Source organism: Monodelphis domestica, chromosome 5, assembly GCF_027887165.1.
Source record: "Monodelphis domestica isolate mMonDom1 chromosome 5, mMonDom1.pri, whole genome shotgun sequence".
NCBI lineage: Eukaryota > Metazoa > Chordata > Mammalia > Didelphimorphia > Didelphidae > Monodelphis > Monodelphis domestica.
The window spans coordinates 204,470,623-204,494,399 of NC_077231.1; the positions used below are offsets into that span (position 1 = coordinate 204,470,623).

Genomic DNA, 23,777 nt, shown 5'->3' on the forward strand with positions numbered 1-23,777 from the left:
GTAACAACTGGGCTCCAATTTAAATAGCATAGGTTTACTTTTTTTAAAATTTATTTTTTATCATTTTATCTCACTAGGATAGTTTTTTTTTAAATTTAAAAACCAAAACCAAAACCTCCTTTCTAACAGATTTCATTCACGTGTCTTTGAGGCTCATGATAACACTGTTGTCTAAGGATATGTTTTTACAAAGGGTCAGTGTTTAAGGTGGAAGTTGTATTGAAACAGAAATTGGGGCTGGGAGATGATTGGGACAGAGATGAACTATTCTCTGTGAGTCCCACAGCATGTATTGCAGAGGCCCCAGGTTGTTCCTTAAACCACTCATTTGCCTGCCCCTAATCCATGCCATGTACTTATTTCTTCCCTTTCCTCTCCAGTCTTGGGACTGAGCCATGAGAGAACCTATCATAGTAGAATCTTGTCTTGATTCTCCCACATTCCAGCTCATTTGGTGATAGTCTTCACTCAGTGACAAGGCCTGGGAGTGCCCGTTGGTTGCCTTATCTACTTGGTGTCAAAAGATGGGCTGGTCCAGCTGAAATCCCAACAGAGGGAGGGCGGGCTAGAGTCCAACACTTCATTCCCATCCTGTAGTGTACTTGGCATTGCTAACCACCAGAGGAACCCATGATCCGCCTGGGCTCTCTGGTCCCAAGTTCATGAAGCACACATCCCACATCCTTCCCTCCTTCCCCAACCTCTAGTCGTAATGGGGGATGGAGGGCAATGCCAGCCATTTTACAAAACTTGAAGTAATTGGTTTCCAAATGGAAACGGATTCTCTGAGGTAAACTAGCTTTTCTTGCTAAAGAACGGAAGATTTAACAAGCCAACAGACTAACAACAGTAACCAGAGGGAGAAAATAAAAAATATATATTATATCTATGTTTCTGTGCGTATTGAACTGCTGACTGGTCTGTCAATGTGAGCAGCTTTCTGTGTTCCCTTTGTTATTTTTGGTCAGGTAGTCTGTTTTATTTTCTTAAGTTTCCTTTACATGTTCAATAACTTTACTCTTTGCTTTGCCCTTCTAGGAGTAAAGACACCTTCAAAATAACTTTGAGAAAGCCCATCAACCAATGTTGACCAAGGCGTCCTTATTCTGGAAAAAGAAGCAGATGCATATGGCAGGGGTGTGTTATGCTAAGCTGAAGCCAGGGGGACTAATTCTCTCTCCCTATCAATTTAGGGTCAACAGGGACTCTAGGACTCAGTTTCTAAAGAGTGCCCCTTCCTACTGCCACCAGAATGTCCAGTCCACAACAGAGAGTGTCTTACAGTCTTAATGAAGGAATCACCACAAGAAACCTATTTGGATAATTATCATACTCCCTACATGGTTATCTACTCTGCAGATGCAAGATTTCTGTAGGTAAAGCCTGGTCCTAGAGATGAGACAAAAGTCCAAAGGAGAACAGAAAACAAGAGTGATCCAATGAAGGTCTTCTATTCCCTGTGTTGCTCTGGCACCACGCCAGACTCACTAAACCATTGCTTTATTTACTAATATGATTTTTAAAGAAAGTCTTCATTGGTCAGTCACCTCCCTGGAGAAGAGAAATTCTGGAGTAGCAAGAAACAAGACCTTTGTTTGAGCATTTGAAAGACCCTCATTTGGAAATGGTATCATATCATCAGCTTTATACCTTAGAGATCGTCTAATCCCTTCATTTTGCACAGGAAGAAACTGATGTCCACAGAGGTTACCAAGGTTGTTCAGGGTGACATAATAGGAGAGTCAGGGTTCAAACCCAGGAGCTTTGGCTCCAAATTCATTCTTCTTCCCATTACACCATGATGACTTATTCTTCATGGCCTCAAGAGCAAACTAGGAACGATGGGTAGAAGTTGAAGAGAGGTTGATTTTAGCTCAATTTAAGGGAAAACTTCCTGACAAATAAAGGTTCCTTCAAAGAGGAATAGGATATTTCAGGAGTTAGTGAGTTCCCCATTACTGGAAGAAGTAGAAGCTGGATAACTATTTGTCAAGAACAATGTAAAGCATATATCTTGCTTAGGCATAGATTGGCCTAGAAGACGTCTGGATGTTTCCAACTCTGAGAGTCTGATTCTCATAAAATTGCTCTGGGAAACAAGGACTTCCTTGGTGATTAGGGATAAGAATCAGAATCTAAGGCTAGCCTTTCTAAAACTTCACATTGTTTTTCTAACAATGATGGTTAATAATTCAATAAAACCATTGGTTCCCCTGTTGATCTCAGGTGTCTTGTTAATCTCATCTGTCACCTGTGCCTCATCTTTCCTTTTTTGACTATAAGCCTGCTAAATGTCCCAGGCTTACCTCTTCTACTAGGGTGGGAAGAGTACAGAAAAGTCTATGTGGGGGCAGGTAGGTAGTTTTGTGAATTGAAAGCCAGGTCTAGAGGCAGGAGGTCCTGGGTTCAAATATGGGCTCAGGCACTTCCTAGTCATGTGACCCTGGACAAGTCATTTAACCCCCATTGTCTAATCCTTACTACTCTTCTGTCTTGGAACCAATATACAGTATGAAAAAAAGGGTGTGTTGAAGACTGAGGAGCTCTTGAATCAAAAGTTACATTCTATACAAAGTCAATGGGGTCCATTCATTCTCTGGGGATTCTCCTGATTCAATTTTATTTTTATTTGTTATTTTGGCCTATTAAAAAATGATTCCCAGCAAGGGTTTCCATCCCAGCCCCTAGGACAATCCCTAGCTCTATAGATATCACATGATAATCCACCTAATTATGGTGACCTTCATTCAAGGGTCCTTCTTTCTTCCTTGACCTCAGATCACATGTGAGAAACAAACCAAACTAAACCATTTTGTTCAAGATCAGTTGTGAGGTTATCACTCACCTTTCAATTGGAGTAGAAAAGAATGGGATTAAGGATAATGGGGATCAGACCTCTGGGAAGGATCTTTCTTGGGAACAAGAGAAGAGAATAACTTGGGACAGACACAAGGCAGAGATGCTTGAGGGAGCTGAGTTTCCCTTTGGTCTGCATTAGTTAAGAGAAGGTCCACAATGAAGAGATCAAAGAAACTTTTTTTTGAGGTCAAGAGCAGGGAATATCTTTGTTCTTGTGCCCATACTGGTATCTCACAGGGGCTTGTAAAAGCATCCTATGGAAATAGCAACTGGAGACCTACTTTGTAGATCTGGCCAAAAATCAAATGCAAGAATCTTGCACATTTGTGGATAGAGTTTTGCTTCTGCTCTAACTCCTGGGATCATAGCCCTGGTTGGACTGACTTCCAGGCTTCTCAGAGAGAGAGAAAGGGAGGGAGAGACAGAGAGAGAGAGACAAAGAGACAGAGGAGAGAAGGTCAAGTCTGATGGAGGGAGTAGGAAGGTTTGTGGGCAAAGCAGAGACAAGGGCATGCATCATAGAGCTTCAACAAGCACCCAGCCAGAGGCTGCCACACATGCATGGGGCTGAAAAGGGTAAGGGACCTTGAAGGCATGCATGACCATGAAGAGAGGCAATCGAGAAGATGCCAGGCACCCTGAAAGCCACACATGCAGCTGGGGTCAGATACACGGGCACAGAAGGGCATGGAAGAGGACACACAGAGGATGGTTGGGGCCCAGGACTGCAGGAAGAGAGCATTGAGATATAAGGACAGTGTCAAGGAGGAAGGCAGTTGAGGAGTCTAACCAGCATCTCTTTCCTCTCTAGGTGAACTACCCTAGATGGAAACTTCTACTCAAAAAGGTGAGATTCATTCTAAAGTATTTGCTTTGTTCTCTTTGGCTTTTAATCAGTTCAGGCCTCTGTGTCCCTTCTCACTCATTGGTTCTAAGTTGTTTCTTGTAGGGGGCTAGGAGCAAAAAGGTCAAGCAGAGCTATGCTCCTAGCTACAGGTGGAAGAGAGGGGTCTTTCAGTGGAATCTATGTAGGGTTAAAAGGAATAATTCTAATCCCAGCCGGTGTTCAGGTACAGTGGCCATCCCTTTCCCATGTGGTCCTGGGCCAAGTCTCTGTACTCAAGACTACTTTTGAGGGCAAGAGAAGCGAGGAAAGCCTTTTTCCTGTAGCATTGCCATAGGGACGAATACATGTCATGCTTCTTTTAAACCATGCCAATGCTCCCAGATGGAGGCCATGTACAGATGGAATCTCTGTGGGCACAAGCTCTGGGAACCCTCTCAGCCCTGGGGAAGAAACAACTAGTAGTGTGCTCATTCCCTCCTTGGGAATACACCTTTCCCTCTGTAGTCAAATTATTATCAGACTAATTCCTCCAAAGGGGCAGAGGTGGGACAGTAGACAGTCCACCTCTCAGGGGGACAGTGGAGGGTCAAGCTCTCAGCTCCCAGAACTCTAACCTAACAGGGAGAAGAACTTCAAAGTAGAGAGTCCTGGGGGGAGGGGTGGAGAATCCAAACTTGCCTGTTCTATAAGTTTTTTGAGGGCTGGGATTGTTACAACTTTACCATATCCCTAAGTGCTGAGCACAAAGCTTGGCACATAGTCAATGTTTATTAATTAAATGTGTGTTAATAGGGGCAGTTTAGTGGATTGAGAGTCAGGTCTGGAGACAGGAGGTTCTGAGATCAAAACTGACCTCAGACATTTTCTAACTGAATGACCCTGGGCAAGTCATTTAACCCCAATTACCTATCCCTTACCCCTTCTGCCTTGGAACCTATACTTAATATTAATTCTAAGACAAAAGGTAAGGCTTCAAAAAAATTAAATGCTTGTGCATTACATTACCATTGAAGAGGAGCTATTGCCTGACCAGAAATTTTAAGATTAAAGTTTCCACCTTAGCAATTATGACCCCAAGAGTTAGCCTTGAGATAAAGAAGAGATTTTTCATCCTCTGTCCCAAAAGACCCCTCAAAATTCAAGAGGAGAGGATTCCCTCTTTTATCTAATTCTCCTCTTTGCCCAGTGTTGTAACCCTGAATGCTGTTATTTCAATCCACCCATTAGATGCTTTGGCCTGGTGTGAGGAGGACCCAACTTTTCAGCAGCGATTGAGTAGGGCCCTCCCCTTCCTTCTCTCATTCCCTCAGCCTTTTACATTATTTTCCTGCTGTATCATGTGAGCACTGCCAATCAGAATGAAAGGAATAGAAAGAAAAAGTGACAAAGAATTTGAGATGGACTCAAGTCAGGGAGATTCCCATGATTCCAGATCCCTGGTTGGTCTGGACAAAGGGGGAACTGGATGCTCCAAGGGTCAGCAAGCAACGACTACTACAACAACTGAAAAAGTACTTTCCTTATAAATTAAAATACCATCTCCCAAGAGAAATAGGGAGGTTGTGAAATGATGGTCTTCTTTCTCCCTCTTCTTTTGTAAAGACTTGTCTGTTTCTCTGAGGTGTTTGGAATTTTTCAAACAAGAAAAATGGGGGTGGGGGTAGGAATCTTGTACCGGCAAAATACCATCAATAACAATAATAACGTTTCTTTTAAAAATAATATTTTAACAGAACCATGACAACAGTATCTTTTCTGCTGTTCATTTTTTTCTTTCTAGCTGTGCAAAAAAAAATTAAAAACTATTCACACATACACATTCACACCCACGCGGACGGTTTCCATTCGATATGTCTGTATTTCCCATATTTCCTCCCTAACCCCTTCACGTGTGCAAAAGAATTTCAATGGCTAGGGTTCTTCCTTGACCAGTCCCCTGCTTGCTTTGTCCAGCCTGCCTGGTTTTGTGGGTTGTTGAGAGGAAAGGAGAAGTAACTAACCAGAAAGTAATATTGAAGTTTCTCCACCTAGCATCTCCTTCACCAAAACATTTGGTTTTTCTTTTTTCTCTCTCTTAAAATGATTCTTTTCACATTCTCCCACTTCTGTTTGTCACATACCAAGTTTGCCCTTTCTTCTACTGTCCAATTTTCTACTGCCCATAGGATGTTGCCATTATTTCCCTTCTCCACCCCTGCCCCCAACCATCATAGTCTCAAGTTGGCAAGCAACTAAATGTCTCCCTCATTGCCTGTCTCATTTCCTCTCCCTTATATCTACCAGTAATCAGCCCATTTATCAAGTGCTGAAATATCCTTAAGGAGCAGGAAGAGTTATTAGGAGGTGAATCCTCACAAAAGTCTCTTAAAATATATATGAAAGAAAAGTCTCTCCAAACCCTGAGCTCTATCCTGGCCACACATGCACACATTTTTGCAGACTCCCTCCCCCCACAAGGCTATTCCATGTGTTTTTCTGGGAAATGCTATAGCTATCATCTTCTCTCTTTACTAGACTTTATTAAATATGAGTACCAGAGAAAGGTATTTGATGCTAAGAAGTATAAGTTGGAAGCAGTGGACAACCTCCCCCATCCACCCCACTCCATCACTTCCCTGGATAGTTCTTCCTCTCTGCTCCCTTGTCTCCTCAAGTAGGGTACCAATTCAGGCTGGAGCTGCCAATAAAGATTACTATGCTGGGTGGGCAATTGAATTGGATGACTTCTAAGGTCTCTCCTAATTCTGCCCCTGTTTTATGCTCTTCCATGCAGTGTAGTCCCTTCTCACCATAGGGTGTGTATGTGTGTGCGTTGCCTTCCCAGGATTGAACATTAGGTTAAATCAAAATTTGAAATGGATGGCCAGATGGCAGTTAGAGTGACTCCTTCTTCAGCTGCATCCTCAAGCCCAGTTCCACTATTCATCCTTGTTAAGATAAGTTGAAGGCTTGAGGCCAGCCAGGATTCTGCTTTGCCCATTTTAAGGCTGTGATCAGGAGCACCAATTGCAGGTGATATCCATGAGGGTAATGAGGGAGAGAGTTACAGACAAGGCAGCTTGGATGCTGATGAAACCAGGAGGAAGGATGAGCTGAGTATTGGTCAGGGAGTGAAGAAGAAGGTTGTAGATAATTCCTTTTCTTTCTTAGAATTGGAGGGAAGCATAGCACTGGTGGGAACTATGGGAACAGCTTGGGATAGATATCTCCCAGACACAATCCATATTTCACAATGACCCCCTGATGAGCGATGCTGATAAGAGGGGAAAGAAGGACAGTAACTGGATCAGCAAGTGATTTCTGTTTGTTGAGTGTGAGGCCCAGGCAGAAATGAGCCAATGAATTAGACCTGGAGATGTGGTTGTGGTTACTTTGAAAGGGAAGGTAGATGAAAAATAAGAAATCTTGTTCTAAAATAGGACAATTCCCCTCTCATCCCCTCCATCCTTTCTCTTCCCCAACACACAGCATTTATGTGCTAATGAGAGTCAAATCATAGCTTTCCATAAAACCATAGACTTAAAGCTAGAAGGGACCATTAGAGATCAGCTAGTCCAAATCCTTCATTTTACAGATGAAGAAACTGAAGATCATACACAGGTAGTAAATAGAAAAGCTAGCATTTGAACCCAGGTCTCTTTCCATTGCATCATTTTTTTTCTGATTGAATTTCTCCAGGGGGATATGAACCATGAGAGGGGCATGGTCTGTAGAGGAACTAGAGGGTGGGCAGGTTGGGGAATTCAGTGATGAAAAGACAGGGAGGAGATGAGGTGTCTGGGTGTCTCTTCCTGTAAGACAGGGACCTTGGCTTTACTCAGGAAGGTGGCTTTCCTTCTCAAGGCCTCTGAGTGATGAGACCACTGGTTAGAGTTAGAAGTGATGGTTGAAAGCTTTTTCTCTCTCTTCCCAGCTAACATAATACTGAGTTCCTTTGTCCATTCCCTAGGCCGTGGGTCCATTCAAAGAAAGAACTATGGGGAAACAAAAGGTAGTGAGTGACAGCAGCACAGAGATGACCCCTGTCCAGGGGTACTCATCTCCAACTGGAGATATCATCATCCATCGATTATTGAGGGTGGGTCGCAGCTGGAATAGAGATCTCAGCTCCAGTGTCCTCCTGTTAGCTCCTACACCATGGTCTTCTTGTCCTGCCAGCATGACTGGAGATTGGGTGGCTTGATCCCACCAAGGGTGTTGGCAGAGCAAAAGAAGGAGAAGAAAGGAGGGAGAGGAAGACAGAGTGAAATGAGGGGAAGGTTGGGGGAGAGAAAGAGAGAGAGAGAAAGAGAGAGAGAGAGAGAGAGAGAGAGAGAGAGAGAGAGAGAGAGAGAGAGAGAGAGAGAGAGAGAGAGAGAGAGAGAGAAAGAGAGAGAGAGAGAGAGAGAGAGAGAGAAAGAGAGAGAGAGAGAGAGAGAGAGAGAGAGAGAGAGAGAGAGAGAGAGAGAGAGAGAGAGAGAGAGAGAAAGAAGGGAGAGAGGGAGAGAGAGAGAGAGAAAGGGAGAGAGAGAGAGGTGCTGCTCAGGTGATGCTGCTTACAGCCAGTCGGAACTTGCACTTGGTAAAGATGATGATCTAGTCTGAGGCACGGCTTGGTATGTCCCCCCTCCAAGGGAGTCCTGGAAGGACAGTTCTCAGCTGTCTATGCTCATGAGGGTTATGACTTGTTCTAGTTTGTAGGCTAGTTTCTGCTTCCCACACTGGTCATCATGGTCCAGAGGTCCAAGAATCTGTTGAAAAAGGACAAAGGAGATGGGTTACCTGCCAGTGCACACCTTTGGAGGCTGAGGGATACTCTTATAGGCAGTGCATGTAGACATACATCCAAGGTATTAGAACATACATATCTATCCATGTATGTGTATATGTGAACACACCCATGCAGCATGTCAGGATAGGTGAGCAAATTCTATTACTGGTGCAGTGGCTTGCAGAAGTGAGGTATGGGTATTCTGGCATATGTTCATGTCCACATACCATGCCCCTATGTGTATGAATATGTGAATATAATTGTGGGAACATACACTTAGGTCTATGAAGACTGGTGTGCAATCTTGTAGATACAGGAGAAAGTAAGCAGAGAGAAAAGCTTTATGGAAGCCAGTTGAACAGAGTGGCTGCAGTACCTAGGGCAAACAGACTGGCCCACTTCCCAAGAACCATTTCTGAAGGAGAGTCAAAGAGAGGCAGCCATTCCCTGGGATGAGCCTTTGCTTTGTGCCTTTGCTGAGAGAGGCTGGACTGTGACAGAAAGAATACTGTCCACCACTCTGGATAGAGCCCTGGTTCTGCTTCTTAAAAGCTGTGAGGCCTTGAGCAACTCAAATAACCTGTCTGAGTCTCAGGCACCTCATCTGAATAAAAGGGAAGGCACTGTACCATAGTAGATAGGGCACTGGGCTTGGTGTCAGGAGGACCTGAGTTCAAATCCAATGTCAGACACGTATAAGCTGCCTGAATCTGGTACCCTCTGTGCCTCAGTTTTCTTGTCCGTAAAATGGAAAGCCTTCAATGTCCCTTCCAACTTTAAATCTATTATTTTGTCATCTAATGTAAGAGGATCCAATGGGATAATGTAACACTCATAGTAGGCAGTCTACTTACTTGTCTTTAGGATGCTAAAATAGTCCCTGGCCCTTCCAGAGTATCAGCCTCATTAACTTGTTGGTGCCTGAAATTTGGCTATCAGAGTCATAACTTGCTCATGGAGGCAGTTTTCTATGTCATGGATAGCTCAATTTATTGGTTCTTTTCCTGAGAGCAGGTTTCAACTGGAGGAGAGGAAGGGGAAGTGGAGAGAACCTGAGGTGTCCATGAGAGAGCTGAGAGAGAGAATGCGTGTAGGGGTTGTTCCTGAGGGTGGGAAGGGGGAGGCAGAAGGTGCCAACGTCATCATTTTGTCCAGGGCTGGTCCTGCCAGGATACTTTCTACTGCCCTGTCAAACCTAAGATTAGTGTGTAAGGAAACAGGGTAGAACAACAACTCTGAATAGTTGATCCTGGCCTCCACTCAAAGACCTCTGTCACTGTGCATCAGAACAAAGGCTCATAGGATGCCAGGGCTGGAGGGAGCTCTAGTCTTGACTTCCCCCTTCCTCCTTTTCACACATTACAAAACTGAGACCCAGAGGGTAGTGACTTGCCCACGGTCATAGAAGTTTGCCAGTGAAACAGGTTTTTGAGGGTTAAGTTGAGTGACCATGGGATCCAGGAGGAAGCTTGAAAGATTGTACCATTACACTGGTCCTGGACTCTGGAGAAGACAGCATCTACCTCATAATAAATCCTGGTAAGAGTGTCGAGAAACTTCAAGAATAGAAAGGCTTCGTATGGGTGGGAATCCTTGAGAATTGGGAAGGGAAGTGGGAGAAGAAAAAGTTGACGTAACGTTTGACTGTTTTCAGTGGTTTCCTTACAATCACAGCTGCAGTGCCAGTATTATACCCATTTCACAGGTGACAAAATAGTCTCAAAAAGGGTAAATAACTTGCCCAAGTTCACACAAGTTAGGTGGAAGAACTGAGATTCACTCTGAGATCATCAGGAGGCAACGCCAGTGCTTTCCTCTACATTGGGGAGTCCAATGAAGGGAAATTGAAAACAAGACAGTTAAGTGGAGGAGGGCAAAATAATCAAGAAATTGGAATGGGAAAGAGAGTGTGATTATTTGATCTATTGTTTCTGATTTCATATGTCTAGTGCTTAGAACTGTGTTTAGCACATAGTCCGGGCTTAAAAATGCTTGTTGACTTAATATGTCTAAGAAAGAGGCTAGCTTGATAAAAATTTAAATAAATGGAAAAGTTCCTGGTTGATTCCAGCTGACTGAGGAGTAGAGATGGACTGAGAAGGCTGTTTTGAAAATTAAGCCTTTTTGAAAATAGAAGTACACTTTCATTTTCTGTTTGTTTCTCCTTATAACCCACTCATTGGCATCCAAACCTTGGACTCTGAAGAAGAGAATGGGTCCCAAGTGAGGACCATAGTGAATAAAGCCTTGGAGGGGGAGTCAGGAAGTCCTAAACTCAAATCCTGCCTTGCATACTTATTAGCTGGGTGGTCTTGGGCAAGCCCCACTCTTTCAGCATCTGTTCCCTCATCGGGAAAGTAGGAAGAATAACAGCACTTGCTTCACAGGGTGGTTGAGAAGTTCCACCTTGCAAACTTTAAAGTGCTCTATAAGTGTTTTCGTATAATTTATTTAAATATAAAAATATGATTTTTAAAGTTATCATAATGAACTGACAGGGAAAAGAACAAGGTTCTTGTGGGCAGAATTCAAGGGAGCTGCCTTGTGAGAGTCTTCAGAGTCTTTAAGAGAATAGTATTAAGCTGGAGCTGGATGTGGGGCTGTGGGGGAAGTGTGGGCAAATGTTACTTGGAGCTCAGAAAGAAATGGCCTCTTCCTTTAGTGCTCAGAAAATCATAAGAAAATGGTTTCCCAGGGGTTGGAAGTCAAGGAGAACTGGGAAGGACAACTGGAGATGATCATCAAAGCCTGATTTATTTGTTAACTGGTATTGAGCCAAAAATGAGTAATGAGACTGGGTTCCGGATTACTGTTCTGTGTCTAGTTTGTATCCTGAGATTTCCTTATATGGTAGCAAAGGCTGATTGTATGTGTGCTGGGCTTTGGAAGGCATAGAGAAGGGGTGCTTTGGCCAGGGGAGAAGTGTAATAGAAAGCCCTGAATCCCAGGGGCATGCTATTTGGAGCAGAAACCCCTAGATTTCCTGGGTAGGAGAAGCATCAAAGAAATGGCAGGAATTGACTAGGGGAAATATTCTGTTTGGGAGAGGCCCTGGGCAGAGATTTTCACCCACTGCTCCCCCTCAGAAGACCCAGGCTTACCTCCTCACTGTATTTGCCCACATAGGAGAAGATCTCGGAGAGGGCACTCATCGTGTTGAATTCATTCATGTGCATGCGAGATTGCTCAGCTAAGTAGGCATTCATGTCCTGGTCACTGATGGCTGGCATCTTCCCGATGTCTGAGTAATATCTGCCAGGGTTGGGATATGAGAAGGAATGAAGTCAAATTCAAAGATGGAGAGAGACAGTGACCTGACCACTTATCTAGGGTCACAGATACACTCTTTACCCTGGAAGCTCATTCTACTTCTGGACTACTTCTCGCATTGGACATAACCTCAGATCCCTTTGATCTCTCCCTCTGATTGGTTGGGGGCATTCCAGAACCTTCCACTTAAGGTGGAAGCCCAGGACCAAAGATATCTTTATTCTTTTCCAGATTGCACTTCTGGCTCATTTTCCCAGGACTTTCTCAACCATTCCCTCCCCTCTTTCAGTTCTTCTCTATTTGTTGTCTCCCTCCATTAGAATATAATCTCCTTGAGGGTAAGGATTATTTTTCTTGCTGCTTATATTTGTATCTGTGGCTGCTGTGGAACAAAGGATAGAGTCCTGGAGTCAGGAAGACACATTTTTCTGACTTCAAACCTGGCCTCACATTTACTAGCTGTGGGACCCTGGGTAAGTCACTTAAGCCTGGTTGCCTCAGTTGCTTCATCTGTCAAATGGGCTGGAGGAGAAAATGGCAAAGCACTCTAGGATCTTTTCCAAGAAAACAAGAAATGAGGTCACAAAGTGTCAGACATGATTGAAATAACTGAATAACTATTTCTAGCTCTTAGCAAAGTGCCTAGCACATAGTAAGAGCTTAATAAATGCTTGTTGATTGATTAACCTTTGGGTCTGTTGGCAGTAGATTAGTTTCTCCCCTTGTTCAAGAGAATGGGTTATCTCTTTTAGGATCAGAGACTTGGAACTGGAAAAGACCTTAGAGATTATCTAATCCAAACCCTAAAATAAGAATTTTGAGTCACAAATAAGTTAGCTGACTTGTCTAATATCACACAGCCAAGTGTCTGAAGCAGGATTTGTACCTGTCATTCTCACTTTATGTCAACTCCTTAGTTAGTCCTCTTTCTTGTGACTTCTTTGGGATTTCCTTGGCAGAGATACTGGAGTGGTTTGCCATTTTCTTCTCCAGCTCATTTCACAGATGAAAAAACTGAGACAACAGGTTTAAATGACTTACCCAGGATCAAATAGCTAGTAAGAGTATGAGGCCAAATTTGAACTCAGGTCTTCCTGACTCCAGAGCTGGCATTCTATCCACTGCTCCACCCAGAAGCCCTAATGTATATCCTGCCCTCTATCTGGAGGTATCAAACTGGAAGCCTGAGCTACTTATGGCTCTTTTAAGAGTAGTCTGAACCAGATTAAAATGTAATTGAGAAGTGTTTAATAAAATGAATATAAATACAATACAGATTATTAAATTGTGGTTTTCTAAGTTCCAAGTGTAGCAGGGATCTATTTCTATTTGAGTTTGATACCACTGATTTATAACACTCTGTTGCCTCTCAAAATCAATAATGCCAATATGGTACCATGCCCCTGAGGTAAGTCTCCTGCTTTGTAACTTAGGGGCACAGGCCCTTTCTTAGGCTCAGGCCCCAGGCTCTCCTCTCTATCCCCTCTTCCCCCCCCCCACTTCTTTTGTTAGGCAAATAACTAGGTGGTGAAGTGGGTAAGGGCACTGGGCTTGGAGTTAGGAAGAACTGAGTTAAAATCCCTCCTTAGACACTCCCTATCCTTGTAACTCTGGGGAAGTCACTTAACCGCTGTTTGCCTCAGTTTCCTTATTTGTAAAATGGAAAAATAATAGCACCTGCCTCCCAGAGTTATAAGGGTTAAATAAGACAATATAAAGCGCTATAGATCAAAGAGGGAATCAAGCAGAGCTGGGAGTTTGGGCGAGCCAGGGAGGGGAATCAAGAAGACTTCCTTCCCTGCTCTTCATCTCTCCAGTTCTTTTTTCTTCCATCAGCAGGACAATAGTGTCCTATAGTATACCCAGTCTAAACATTGTATAGATGTAGCTGATAATATGACATGTGTGTTACACATACTTTAAAGAATGTTATTAGAAGGGGGCAGCTAGAAGGATCAGTAGATAGAGAGCCAGACCCCAAGTTGGGAGGATCTGGGTTCAAATATGACCTCAAGCATTTTCCAGCTGTGTGATCCTGAGTAAGTCACTTAACTCCAATTGCTTAGCCCTTACCACTCTTCTACCTTGGAACCCATACTTAGTATCACTTCTAAGAGAGAAGATAAGAGTTTAAAAATAAAAGATTATTATTCTCACAAAAACCCTGGAAAGACTTGTGTTAAGTGATTTAAAAGGAAGTGAGTGGAACCAGGGTAATGCTGTATACCATAACAATAATAATGTATGATGATCAACTGAGAATGACTTAACTATTTTCAGCAAGGCAAGGACCCAGGACAACTCCAAGGGACTCATGACATGAGAAAAGCTCTCCACTGCCATAGAAGTAGCACATGGAGTCTGAATGCAAATTGAAACTACCATTGTTTTCCTTTTTTCCTCTGTGACTTTTTCTCTAGCGAAAGTAATATGTGTCTTCTTTCACAACATGATGAACAAGGAAATATGTATTATAGGGTAATATATATGCAACCTAAATCATATTACCTGCCTTCCTGGGGAGGGGGTAGGGGAGAGAGAGAGAGAGAGAGAGAGAGAGAGAGAGAGAGAGAGAGAGAGAGAGAGAGAGAGAGAGAGAGAGAGAGAGAGAGAGAGAGAGAAAGAACATGGATTGTAAAATTGAAAAAAACAATATTGAAAAATTGTACTGCCATGCAATCTGGAAAAACCTTAAAATTTATTTATTATAATGATTTATATTTAATCTTCTTCCCAGAGATGGCAACTGGAGATGACTAGATGGAAGGGACTTCGGAAATTACCTGGTTCAACTCATTCATTTTACAAATAAGGAAATGGAGTCCTGGAAGGATTAAAGTGATTTGCCAAAGGGTTACATAGATGGTAAGTAGTAGAGGCAGAATTTGAATTCAAGTTTTTTAGTTGGGGTCACTGGGCGTAGGGCTCTGTCTACCACAGTCTTCTCTTACTTGTTGGTTCTCACCAGGAAGCACAATCTCTCTTTAAAGAAGCCACTTTTCCCTGAAGCTCTCCTTCCTCTCCAAGGGATAGAAGGGGAAAGGTGGGGCTGGGGGCTGGGTAGGGGGAGAGGAGGCTGGCAGACGGCAATCAGTCACTGTCACTAGCAGCTGTGCACTGCTGTCAACTGGTTAATTAGATGCCAGCATTTACATTTTTAATTTCTGCAATTTGACATTTTGTGCACCAAACTCCAACTCCCCCCACCAGAGGAAGCTGTGTAGTTGCCTAATGAGGAGCTGTAAGGCCCCAGTGCCCCAAAGACATCCAGTCCCCACTCTTCTACCCCCAGTCTCCTTCCCCTCTGACCCCCAAGATGTCTAGCTTGTCTGCCCCAACTCAAGGAGATCAAAGTCAGTGATGAGCCTGGTGGAAAAATAGAAGGAACAATTTGGGGAGTTAAGAGTAGAAGGCAGGAGTCCTTGCCTCCTACCCAAAGATTACTGCTGGAGATGACCATAAAGGCATGATTTATAGGTTATGGATGGAGAGTATATGATCTCTATCTTTTAGTGGCTTCAGGGAGGAGGACAAGGGCTGGGTCTGTTATTTGCAGTTGATTCTCTCCATTGCTCCATTACTAGGAGAATACTTTTTATTAATTATTGATCATACTATTATTAATACATGATAATAATTATCCCAAGCTCCCCGAGGCTATGCCATCAGAGTTTTAGCTCTAACAAATACTAGCAAACTGAGAAGGCTTTGAGTATGGGCTTGGAATTATCTCTCCCTCCCATCTCTGAAGACATCAACATATTTCTAGACTCTCTCCTCATTAAAAAAACAACAACTTCTTTCTTAGAATTGATACTAGGTATTAAGGCATAAGAGCAGTAAGGGCTAGGCAATCAGGGTTAAGTAGGAAGTGTCTGAGATCAAATTCGAACCCAGAACTTCCCTTCTCCAGGGTTGACTATCCACTGAGCCACCTAGCTGCCTTCCCTTCTTTCTTGAGGGGAAAGCTGTAGCTGTGGTTTAGTTTATAATTAGTAATAAATTCCAGTTCAATTAGGAATCCCCAGATTACTCTGAAACTCCTATAGAAGGGGGCTCCTATCCCATTAATGACCTGGAAAGACTCCTCCCATTTCAAATTTAAGAAAGGAGTTCAATTTCCTTTTTGAACTTTTCTGTCTCTAAACAGGTTCTTGGATTCATGAGATAGAAGGCATCTTGGGATGCAGGACACATAGGATCACCACCTTATCACTTGCCTGGATCTCAGTTGAACCCTTAGTATCCTCAAAAGATAGGAATATTGACTTCCTAGAAGCTGTGAGGATGCTTGAGATCATGTAAGGCCCTGGAAGTTCCCTGAATGTGAGATGGTCACTGGAGATCTGGGCATACATTCCTCCTCTTCAGTCAGGCACCAGGTCTGTCTCTCCCCATGGCACTGACCTTGGAGCCATTCAGTACGAGCTTGTTCTCTTCCCTTCTCTTTTTCCTATCAGTACCCTGGGGCTGGGTGACAGCCTGCCAGAGGTGGCACTTGAGTGGCACTCCAGCTATCAGACTCAAGTGCCTTTGGTGAAATGACAGTTCAATTTACTGCCGTAGAACTCTCATTGAAGGTGAGAGCTGGGACAGCCTCACTGTGCTGAGCTATTGCCGTTGCCGGGACACTGATATTGTGGATACATCACTGGATCTAGAATAGGGACCAAGGATACAGGGAATGATGGAGAAGGGGACCCAAAGCTGCCACCCCCATAGTAAGGGGGTACAAGACATGGGCATCACTGTAAAGAGAGATTTCCCCTTCTTTTCTGCTTCCTACTCCTGCAACTCTCATACAGGTCTCACATGCATATGGACACTCCATCTCCATGATCCCTTGTCAGGCTGGAGTCTTAAGTTTCCAAGTTTAGCCCTCAGTTTTCCTTCCTTTATGACCTTATTGTGGATCAGCTCAACTCTATTTGACCCTTTCTAGGGTTTTCTTGGTAGAAATACTGGGATGGTTTGCCATTTCCTTCTCCGGCTCATTTGACAGGTGAGGAACTGGGATAAACAAAATTTTGTGACTTGTCTACAGTCACACAGCTAGAAAGTGTTGAAGCCAGATTTGAATTCAGCAAGGTGAGCCTTCTTGAGTCTAGGCTCAACACTCTACCAACAGTGCCCCCTCGTTAACCTTTTTATTGACTGTTAACCTTTTTATTGACTAGGATTATCAATTTAGAATTGGCAGGGAACTCAGAATCCATTCAGTCTCCACCATTCCCACCATTCCCACCATTGTTTTTCTGATGAGGAAACTGAGGTCCAAAGAGAATAAGTGATTTTCTCATTATCACATAGGTAATAGGTAATGAGCATCAGAAGCAAAATTTGATCACAAGTATCTAATTCTTTTTTTATCAATCAATTAGTTAATAAGAATTTCTCAAGTGCTTGTCATACTGCTTCTCTGTAGTGAAAGTTTTTTTTTCTCCTTAGATCTCTAGGCTATGTTGGTCCTAGATTGTAAGAGGTGGATGGGTTTAGAATTAAGAAGAAGGCTTTAGAGGTAGATATGAGGATAAGTGGTATAGCCAGGATTCAAATCTGGGTCTCTTTTGCTTAGATCACTGTTCCCTAAGCTGATTGCTACTCTCTTGGCAGAATTTACAAGGTCATGGAGCCAATTTGACTCTATCTGGCTTAGTTTGAAGTACAATCTGTTTAAATCAACTGATCACCAAGAATTTATTCCCTGTCTACTTTGGGTGAGAGATTGTGCTTGGTGAGAATACCATACAAAGAATGAATCATTCTTTGTTTCTTTTAGAAAGAATGAATCCCTGATCTTAAAGTATTATACTCCTTAGATGATATGGTATGCATTAGGCCTTATACTATGCTTCTTTTGAGATTCATTTATCTTCACATCTTATCTGAGGAACAATAAATTTCATTCTTTCCATTGTACTGAGGGATAGACCAAGACACTAGAATGATTTACCTTTTCTTATAAAAATGAAACAAGAAAAACTGGGTAGTCTCTCTAATCTATTGCATAAGGTCTGACCTATCTGAATGATTACAATCTCAAATTATTTTTCTCTAAAAATACTCTTTAAAAAAAGAAATCTTTTCTTTTTTGTGAGGGGCGAGGGGGCATAGGCGGGCTCTTCTACCTTTTGTATAGGAACATGTTTTGAAGTGTTTTTCTTGTGCAAGAATGGCTTTGAATGAAGTGATGTAGAATCTCTCTTCCATCATTCCCAAGAGAGTTTCAAAGTAGGATTGAAGGTTCTGTCTGGGATTGTGGAAGAGATTGGTCCATATGGCCATAAAACCTGTGACCTTGGACTTGTAAGGGCCAAGGGCCTCTGAATTGGGAGTGAGGAGATGTGGGCTTGAAATCTAGCTCTGCCAGTCACAGAACTTCTTCGTGTATAAATGAGAGAACTGGACAGGAGGATCTTCAAGGTTCCTTCCAGCTCTCAATTCTATGATATTATGATTTTTATCATACTCCACACTAGTTCAAATCCATCCTCAGACACTGACTAGCAATGTGACCCTGGGCAAGTCACTTAATCCTGTTGGCCTCAGTTTCCTCATCTGTCAAATGAGCTGAAGAAGGATATAGTAAACCATTTCAGTATCTCTGCCAAGAAAACCTCAAATGGGATCCCAGAGAATCAGACATGCTTGAAATGAATGAACAATGACAACAACTGAAATTGAGGTAAATCTCTGGACTGTATTGCCTCCCTAAGCTGTACTGAGCTGGACAATTGGAAGGGGTTATGGGTGGGGAAGGGGTAGAGCCTCTTTGTCTAGTCCGACTGTTTCAGGCCCCTGGATGTTAGTCAGTCAGTTCCTGGGCGTCTTGCCTCTCAGGTGCCTCTGCTGCTCCCTGCAGGGCAGAACTGCTCTGACCTTGATCTTCTGTCCCCTTCCTGCTGTCCCCGGTATCTCCCACACCCTTGCCTGCACCACTTGAGCCTGATAAAGGAACCCCACTGTGAAGCTCTCTCTGCTGTGTGCACAATTGCCTCCTTTTCAGCTCTTGCTGTGGTGGCCTTTGTGCTGGGCTCCTGTACAGAGACAGCTTATTGATTGTGAAGAATGCAATTAAGCCCTGTTAATGAACTTCAAACAAGTGTTCTCAGTCAGCTGGCTATGCAGCCAGGAAGGGAAAGGTCAGACCCAGCCCCTCTTCTCCAGTTTCCTCCCGTGAGATCCCTGCATGCCAATGAGTTGGTTCCCAGAAAGGCTGCTTCTATTGGGATTAAACTGGATGCACCCATGGCCTGAGGATGGAGGAGTGGGGCAAGATGGCAATCCTTCCCAGACTTTCCCTTGCAGACTCTGGGAGACAAAAAGACCAGATGGGATTGGACCTTCCTATCCAACACAGTAGCATCTGCTTGGATGATTCTGCTGTGACCCAGCTCTTCCTTTTGCCATTTCTACATAATGATGATGTCTGCTTATGCTAGGTTTGGGTAGGAGCTTTCCTCTCTTCCCTCACTACTTCCTGATCCTCTGCTTCTTCTGTATTACTTAAAGTCCCAACATGAGCCTTTGGGAAGGCAGTGTGGCATAATGGGAAATATATCAGGTCTGGGTTCAAAAGTCATTTCTGACCCTTACTATCTGTGTGATCTTGGGCAAGTCACAATCTCCCTTAGAGTGTTTTCTTCTCTATAAAATGGGAGGAGGAGTGTGTATGGACTAATTGGATTCTCTAGTTCCCTCCAATTACAAATCAATGATCTTAAGATCACAGAGCTAAAACTGGAAGAGATCTTAGAGGACATCCAGTCTAACAGTTTTACAGATGAGGAAACTGAGACACAGATAGAGCAAATAAATTACCTAAGATCACACAGGCAGTAAGGGTTATAGGTATGATTGGAGCCTAGGACTTCTGGCTAGAGACCCAAAATTCTTTCTACTGTAATGCCATTCTGGACATCTGTGGACCTTTGAGAGTTGGTTACTAGGATTTATGGGTAACACTGGGGAACTTCCTGGGGCAGTTTGCTGGTGCAGTGGATAAATGCTAGTCCTGGAGTTAGGAAGACACATCTTTGGGAGTTCAAATCTGGCCTCAGGCTCTAGCTGTGTGACCATGGGCAAGTCAGGTAACAGTTTGCCTCTGTTTCCTCATCTGTAAAATGAGTTAGAGAAGGAAATGGCAAACTACCCCAGTATCTTTGTCAGGAAAACCCCAAATGGGGTCATCTTAGACAGGACTGAAATGAATGAATACTCTCTGTGTATGAAATAGAGAGGATAACAGCTTCCTTATAGGCTAGGAAATTTTATTGTGGTAGAATTCCTGGATGAGGAAACTTCTTTTCTCAATGCAGGGAAACTCTGTAACCTCTCCTGTTAGAAGGTTGCCTTAAAACATTGAGATATGAAGTGATTTGCCCAGTAGATGGCAAAGGTGGGATTGAGCCTTGGTCTTCCTGGCTCTAGAGTCAGCTTTCTATCTAGTTTTCTAAGACTCTTTCTTTCTTTCTTTCTTTCTTTCTTTCTTTCTTTCTTTCTTTCTTTCTTTCTTTCTTTCTTTCTTTCTTTCTTTCTTTCTTTCTTCCTTCCTTCCTTCCTTCCTTCCTTCCTTCCTTCCTTCCTTCCTTCCTTCCTTCCTTCCTTCCTTCCTTCCTTCCTTCCTTCCTTCCTTCCTTCCTTCCTTTCTTTCTTTCTTTCTTTCTTTCTTTCTTTCTTTCTTTCTTTCTTTCTTTCTTTCTTTCTTTCTTTCTTTCTTTCTTTCTTTCTTTCTTTCTTTCTTTCTTTCTTTCTTTCTTTCTTTCTTTCTTTCTTTCTTTCTTTCTTTTTCTCTCATAATAACAATAATTCACAATTATATAGCACTTTACCTATTTTATCTTAATTTATCTTCAGTAGATTCACAGAAAAGTAGCAGTTTTCAGGGATATAAGGATTTACTTAACATTTTTGAAGTATCTTACAGATAATAAGGCATCATTTGAGGCTTACAATAATCTTGGAAAACAGGTGTTAATATTATCCCCATTTTACAGATAGGGAAACAGTAATAATTGTCTGAGGCTGGATTTAAACTCAAGTCTTTTTTACTCCAAATCTAACACTATCCATTATATTTCCTAGTTGCCTTACAATCTGCCACATAGATCTAGAATTCTAAATAATATTTCTAGAAGGAGGATAAGAATTGGGATAGAGAGGCAAGAGGGAAGGGTTGGAGTTAGTGAAGTTCTTAATGGTTTGGACACAAGGAAGAATCTAAAAACTTCAGCAGCAGTGATGGTGAAGGGGGTCTGTAGGACCATAACAGGTAGCTACCAAAACAAACAAACCAACCCGGCACAGGACAGATGGGCAGATGGAAGATCCTTTAGAAGACTAAATTCATTGTGTCTAGGAGCAAAATCAGTTGCCTTTCAGTGCATTAGCCTCTGGTCTGCATGGATGAGATGAGATGAAAGTTCTGGCACCTTAATCTGTTCATTCTCTACCCATTTCAAAGAGAGAGTAAGAATGGAGAATCTCTCTGGTAGCCCTATTTCTTGACTGTCACAGACCCTGATTAACAACCATGAAAAGAAGAGCAAAACATAACATAAACCCACCACTATATATACACACACATGTACATATATACTCAATTTCCATCTTTCCTCAAGTAAACTTGTACAGCACATAAATGCAAAATGCTAGCTATTAATCAATCACTCAATAAATATTTATTGTTATGTGCTAGACTCTGAGATTATAAAAAGAGGCAAAAGACAGTCCCTGCCATCAATGGGTTTACAATCTAATAGGGGATACAACATGCAAAGAAATATATACAAAGCACACTATTATAGGACAACTAGGGAATAATTAAAAGAGGGAAAGGGAAGACTTTCTAAAGAAGGTGGAAACTTAAAGGAAGTGAGGAAAATTAGTAATCAGAATAGAGGAGGGATAATGGTCCAGATATGGTGGACAACTCTCCAGTATCGTAGGATCATAGATCTAGACTTGAAGGTACCTGATGGACCAAACAGTCCAACCCCCTCATTTTTTGGACGAAGAAAATGAGGCTCAGGAAGTAGTGACTTTTCCAAGGACATTCTGAAGTTAGTTACTTTTTAGACAGATATTTCTGATATAGCAGCTACCAGGGGCTAAGGGGTATGGTCAACACTCACGGTACTGAGAAGTTGTCATTTAGAGCTTTAGTCTTCAGCTTCACTTGCTGTGTGAGTCTAAACTAACCATGCTCTCCTGTGTCTCAGTTTCCTGAAACAGACTTGTCAAACCGCCAGCTAGTTTTAGGAGCTGAAAGCTGAATGAATTCATTATTCCTAAATGGCAGGGATGCATCTGGGGAATGAATGACCACCTCTCTCCTTAGTGGTCTCCAATTCTCTCTCCATACTGCAGCCCCAGAAGTGCCCAGAGGAACAAGAAAAGATTTGGGGCCTCAAGCAAAGGAAAAGGTGGAATTCCAGCAAGTCCCATTGGTTGCTAAGAAACTAGTGGGATAAGAAATGGAAACCGTCAAACCACTCCTAAAAATAACCAAGTGGACCAGAGTTGCTCGTGACCTGAAGCAGCTGCGTGAGAGAAATCTCATTTAACACCAAGCAGAAGGGAGGCCATTAGCCTAGTGTGGGCACATGTGATGGCGACACCTCTGATAAACTGGCTGTGTTGGGGGGAAGGGTCCTTAGGCAGATATTTCCTAAATGTTTGTATCCTCTGGTAGATCACTGAAGGGGAGAAAGAAAGAGATAGACAGAGATAGAGAGAAGAAAGAGAGAGGGAGGGAGGAAAGAAGGAAGGAAAATGGGAAGGGAGAAAACTAGGAAGGAAGGAAGGAAGGAAGGAAGGAAGGAAGGAAGGAAGGAAGGAAGGAAGGGAAGGAGGGATGGAATGAGAGAGGAAAAGGAAGAAGGAAAGCTGGAAGGACGGATGGAAGGAAAGAAGGACAGACAGTGAGCAAAGCTGCACGTCACTTCTTTCCTTTCTTTGTGTTGGGAAGCTTTGCTGCCATGACATGTATGTGTAGGTCCCCAATACTGCCCACCTCCACTGCTACATCTCTTCACCAGCAAGGGAACAGATCATGCTGGAGAATGAATCTACTGTCTGGGTGAAGGGGGCTGAGAGTTTTAAGGGTGCCTCATATACAATCAGACAAAAGGGACAAATGAAGTGACTGCAAAAAATACTCTCTGACTTAATGTTACTATATATACATCAGAGGGGAAGGAATAGTGGTGAATATAGCAAGAGAAAGAAGAAAAGAGGGAAAAGATAAAACTCTTCTTTGCAAAACAGTACCACTCAGGTGGGTCCTTCATCCTTGGGGAAACTGGTTTTGCTGTTGGCTTTTGGAGTAACAATTAGCAAGTTTTGCTCTTTCCCTATATCTCTTATTTTTCCTTTTGTAAAACTGGGAGCCAGTTCCCAGGAATATATAAGGAGAAAGGAATTGCCTTTGCTGGGGGTGGGGGATGGAGGGTGGTGGGAATATATAAGGAGAAAGGAATTGCCTTTGCTGGGGGTGGGGGATGGAGGGTGGTGGAAAGGGTACATATTTCTTTTCCATTTTAGTATACAGGACCATAGATTTAGGGAATTTCAAGTTAATTTAGTCCTACCTTCTAATTTTGAGGCAACTGAGGCCCAAGACGACTCAATGACCTTGTGGTCAACAAGACAATACATGGCAGAAGAGTTTGAAACTAGGTTCTCTGATTTTAGTTGTTTCCACTGTATCACTGGAATTCATTCCTTTTTCTTCTTCTTTTTTTTAATCTTTGCCTTTTGTTTTAGAATCAATACAGTGTATTGGTTCCAAGAAAGAAGGGCTAAGAAATGGGGATAAAGTGACTTGCCCAACATCACACAGCTAGACCATACTTGCTTTTAAACAAAAAATGTTAGATTTGAGATTCCCCTCAATGAATTCTGTTCTACTAGAGGTTTGAGCTCCCTAGAAAAAAGGAAGGAGAGCAAAAATTCAAAGAATAGAAGAAAAAAGTCTCAACTAACAACAATGAACTAGTAATTGGGAGAATCTGAATCTGACCTCTGCAATGTAGTAGCTTTGTGACCTTG

The 23,777-nt window shown here is 42.7% G+C and overlaps 1 protein-coding gene across 3 annotated transcripts in view; it reads right to left on the reverse strand.

Annotated features, from left to right (window-relative positions):
- Positions 1-23,777, reverse strand: part of PLXNA4 (plexin A4) — a 690,148-nt gene that overhangs the window by 148 nt on the left and 666,223 nt on the right. For all 3 annotated transcript variants that reach the window (XM_056799707.1, XM_056799709.1, XM_056799708.1), the window contains 2 exons: positions 11,558-11,708; positions 1-8,436 (listed from right to left, as the gene is read on the reverse strand). The exon at positions 1-8,436 is cut by the window's left edge and continues 148 nt beyond it. In XM_056799707.1, coding sequence (XP_056655685.1) covers positions 8,341-8,436; positions 11,558-11,708 — 247 coding nt within the window. In that variant the 3' untranslated portion in view covers positions 1-8,340. The remainder of the gene's footprint in view (positions 8,437-11,557; positions 11,709-23,777) is intronic.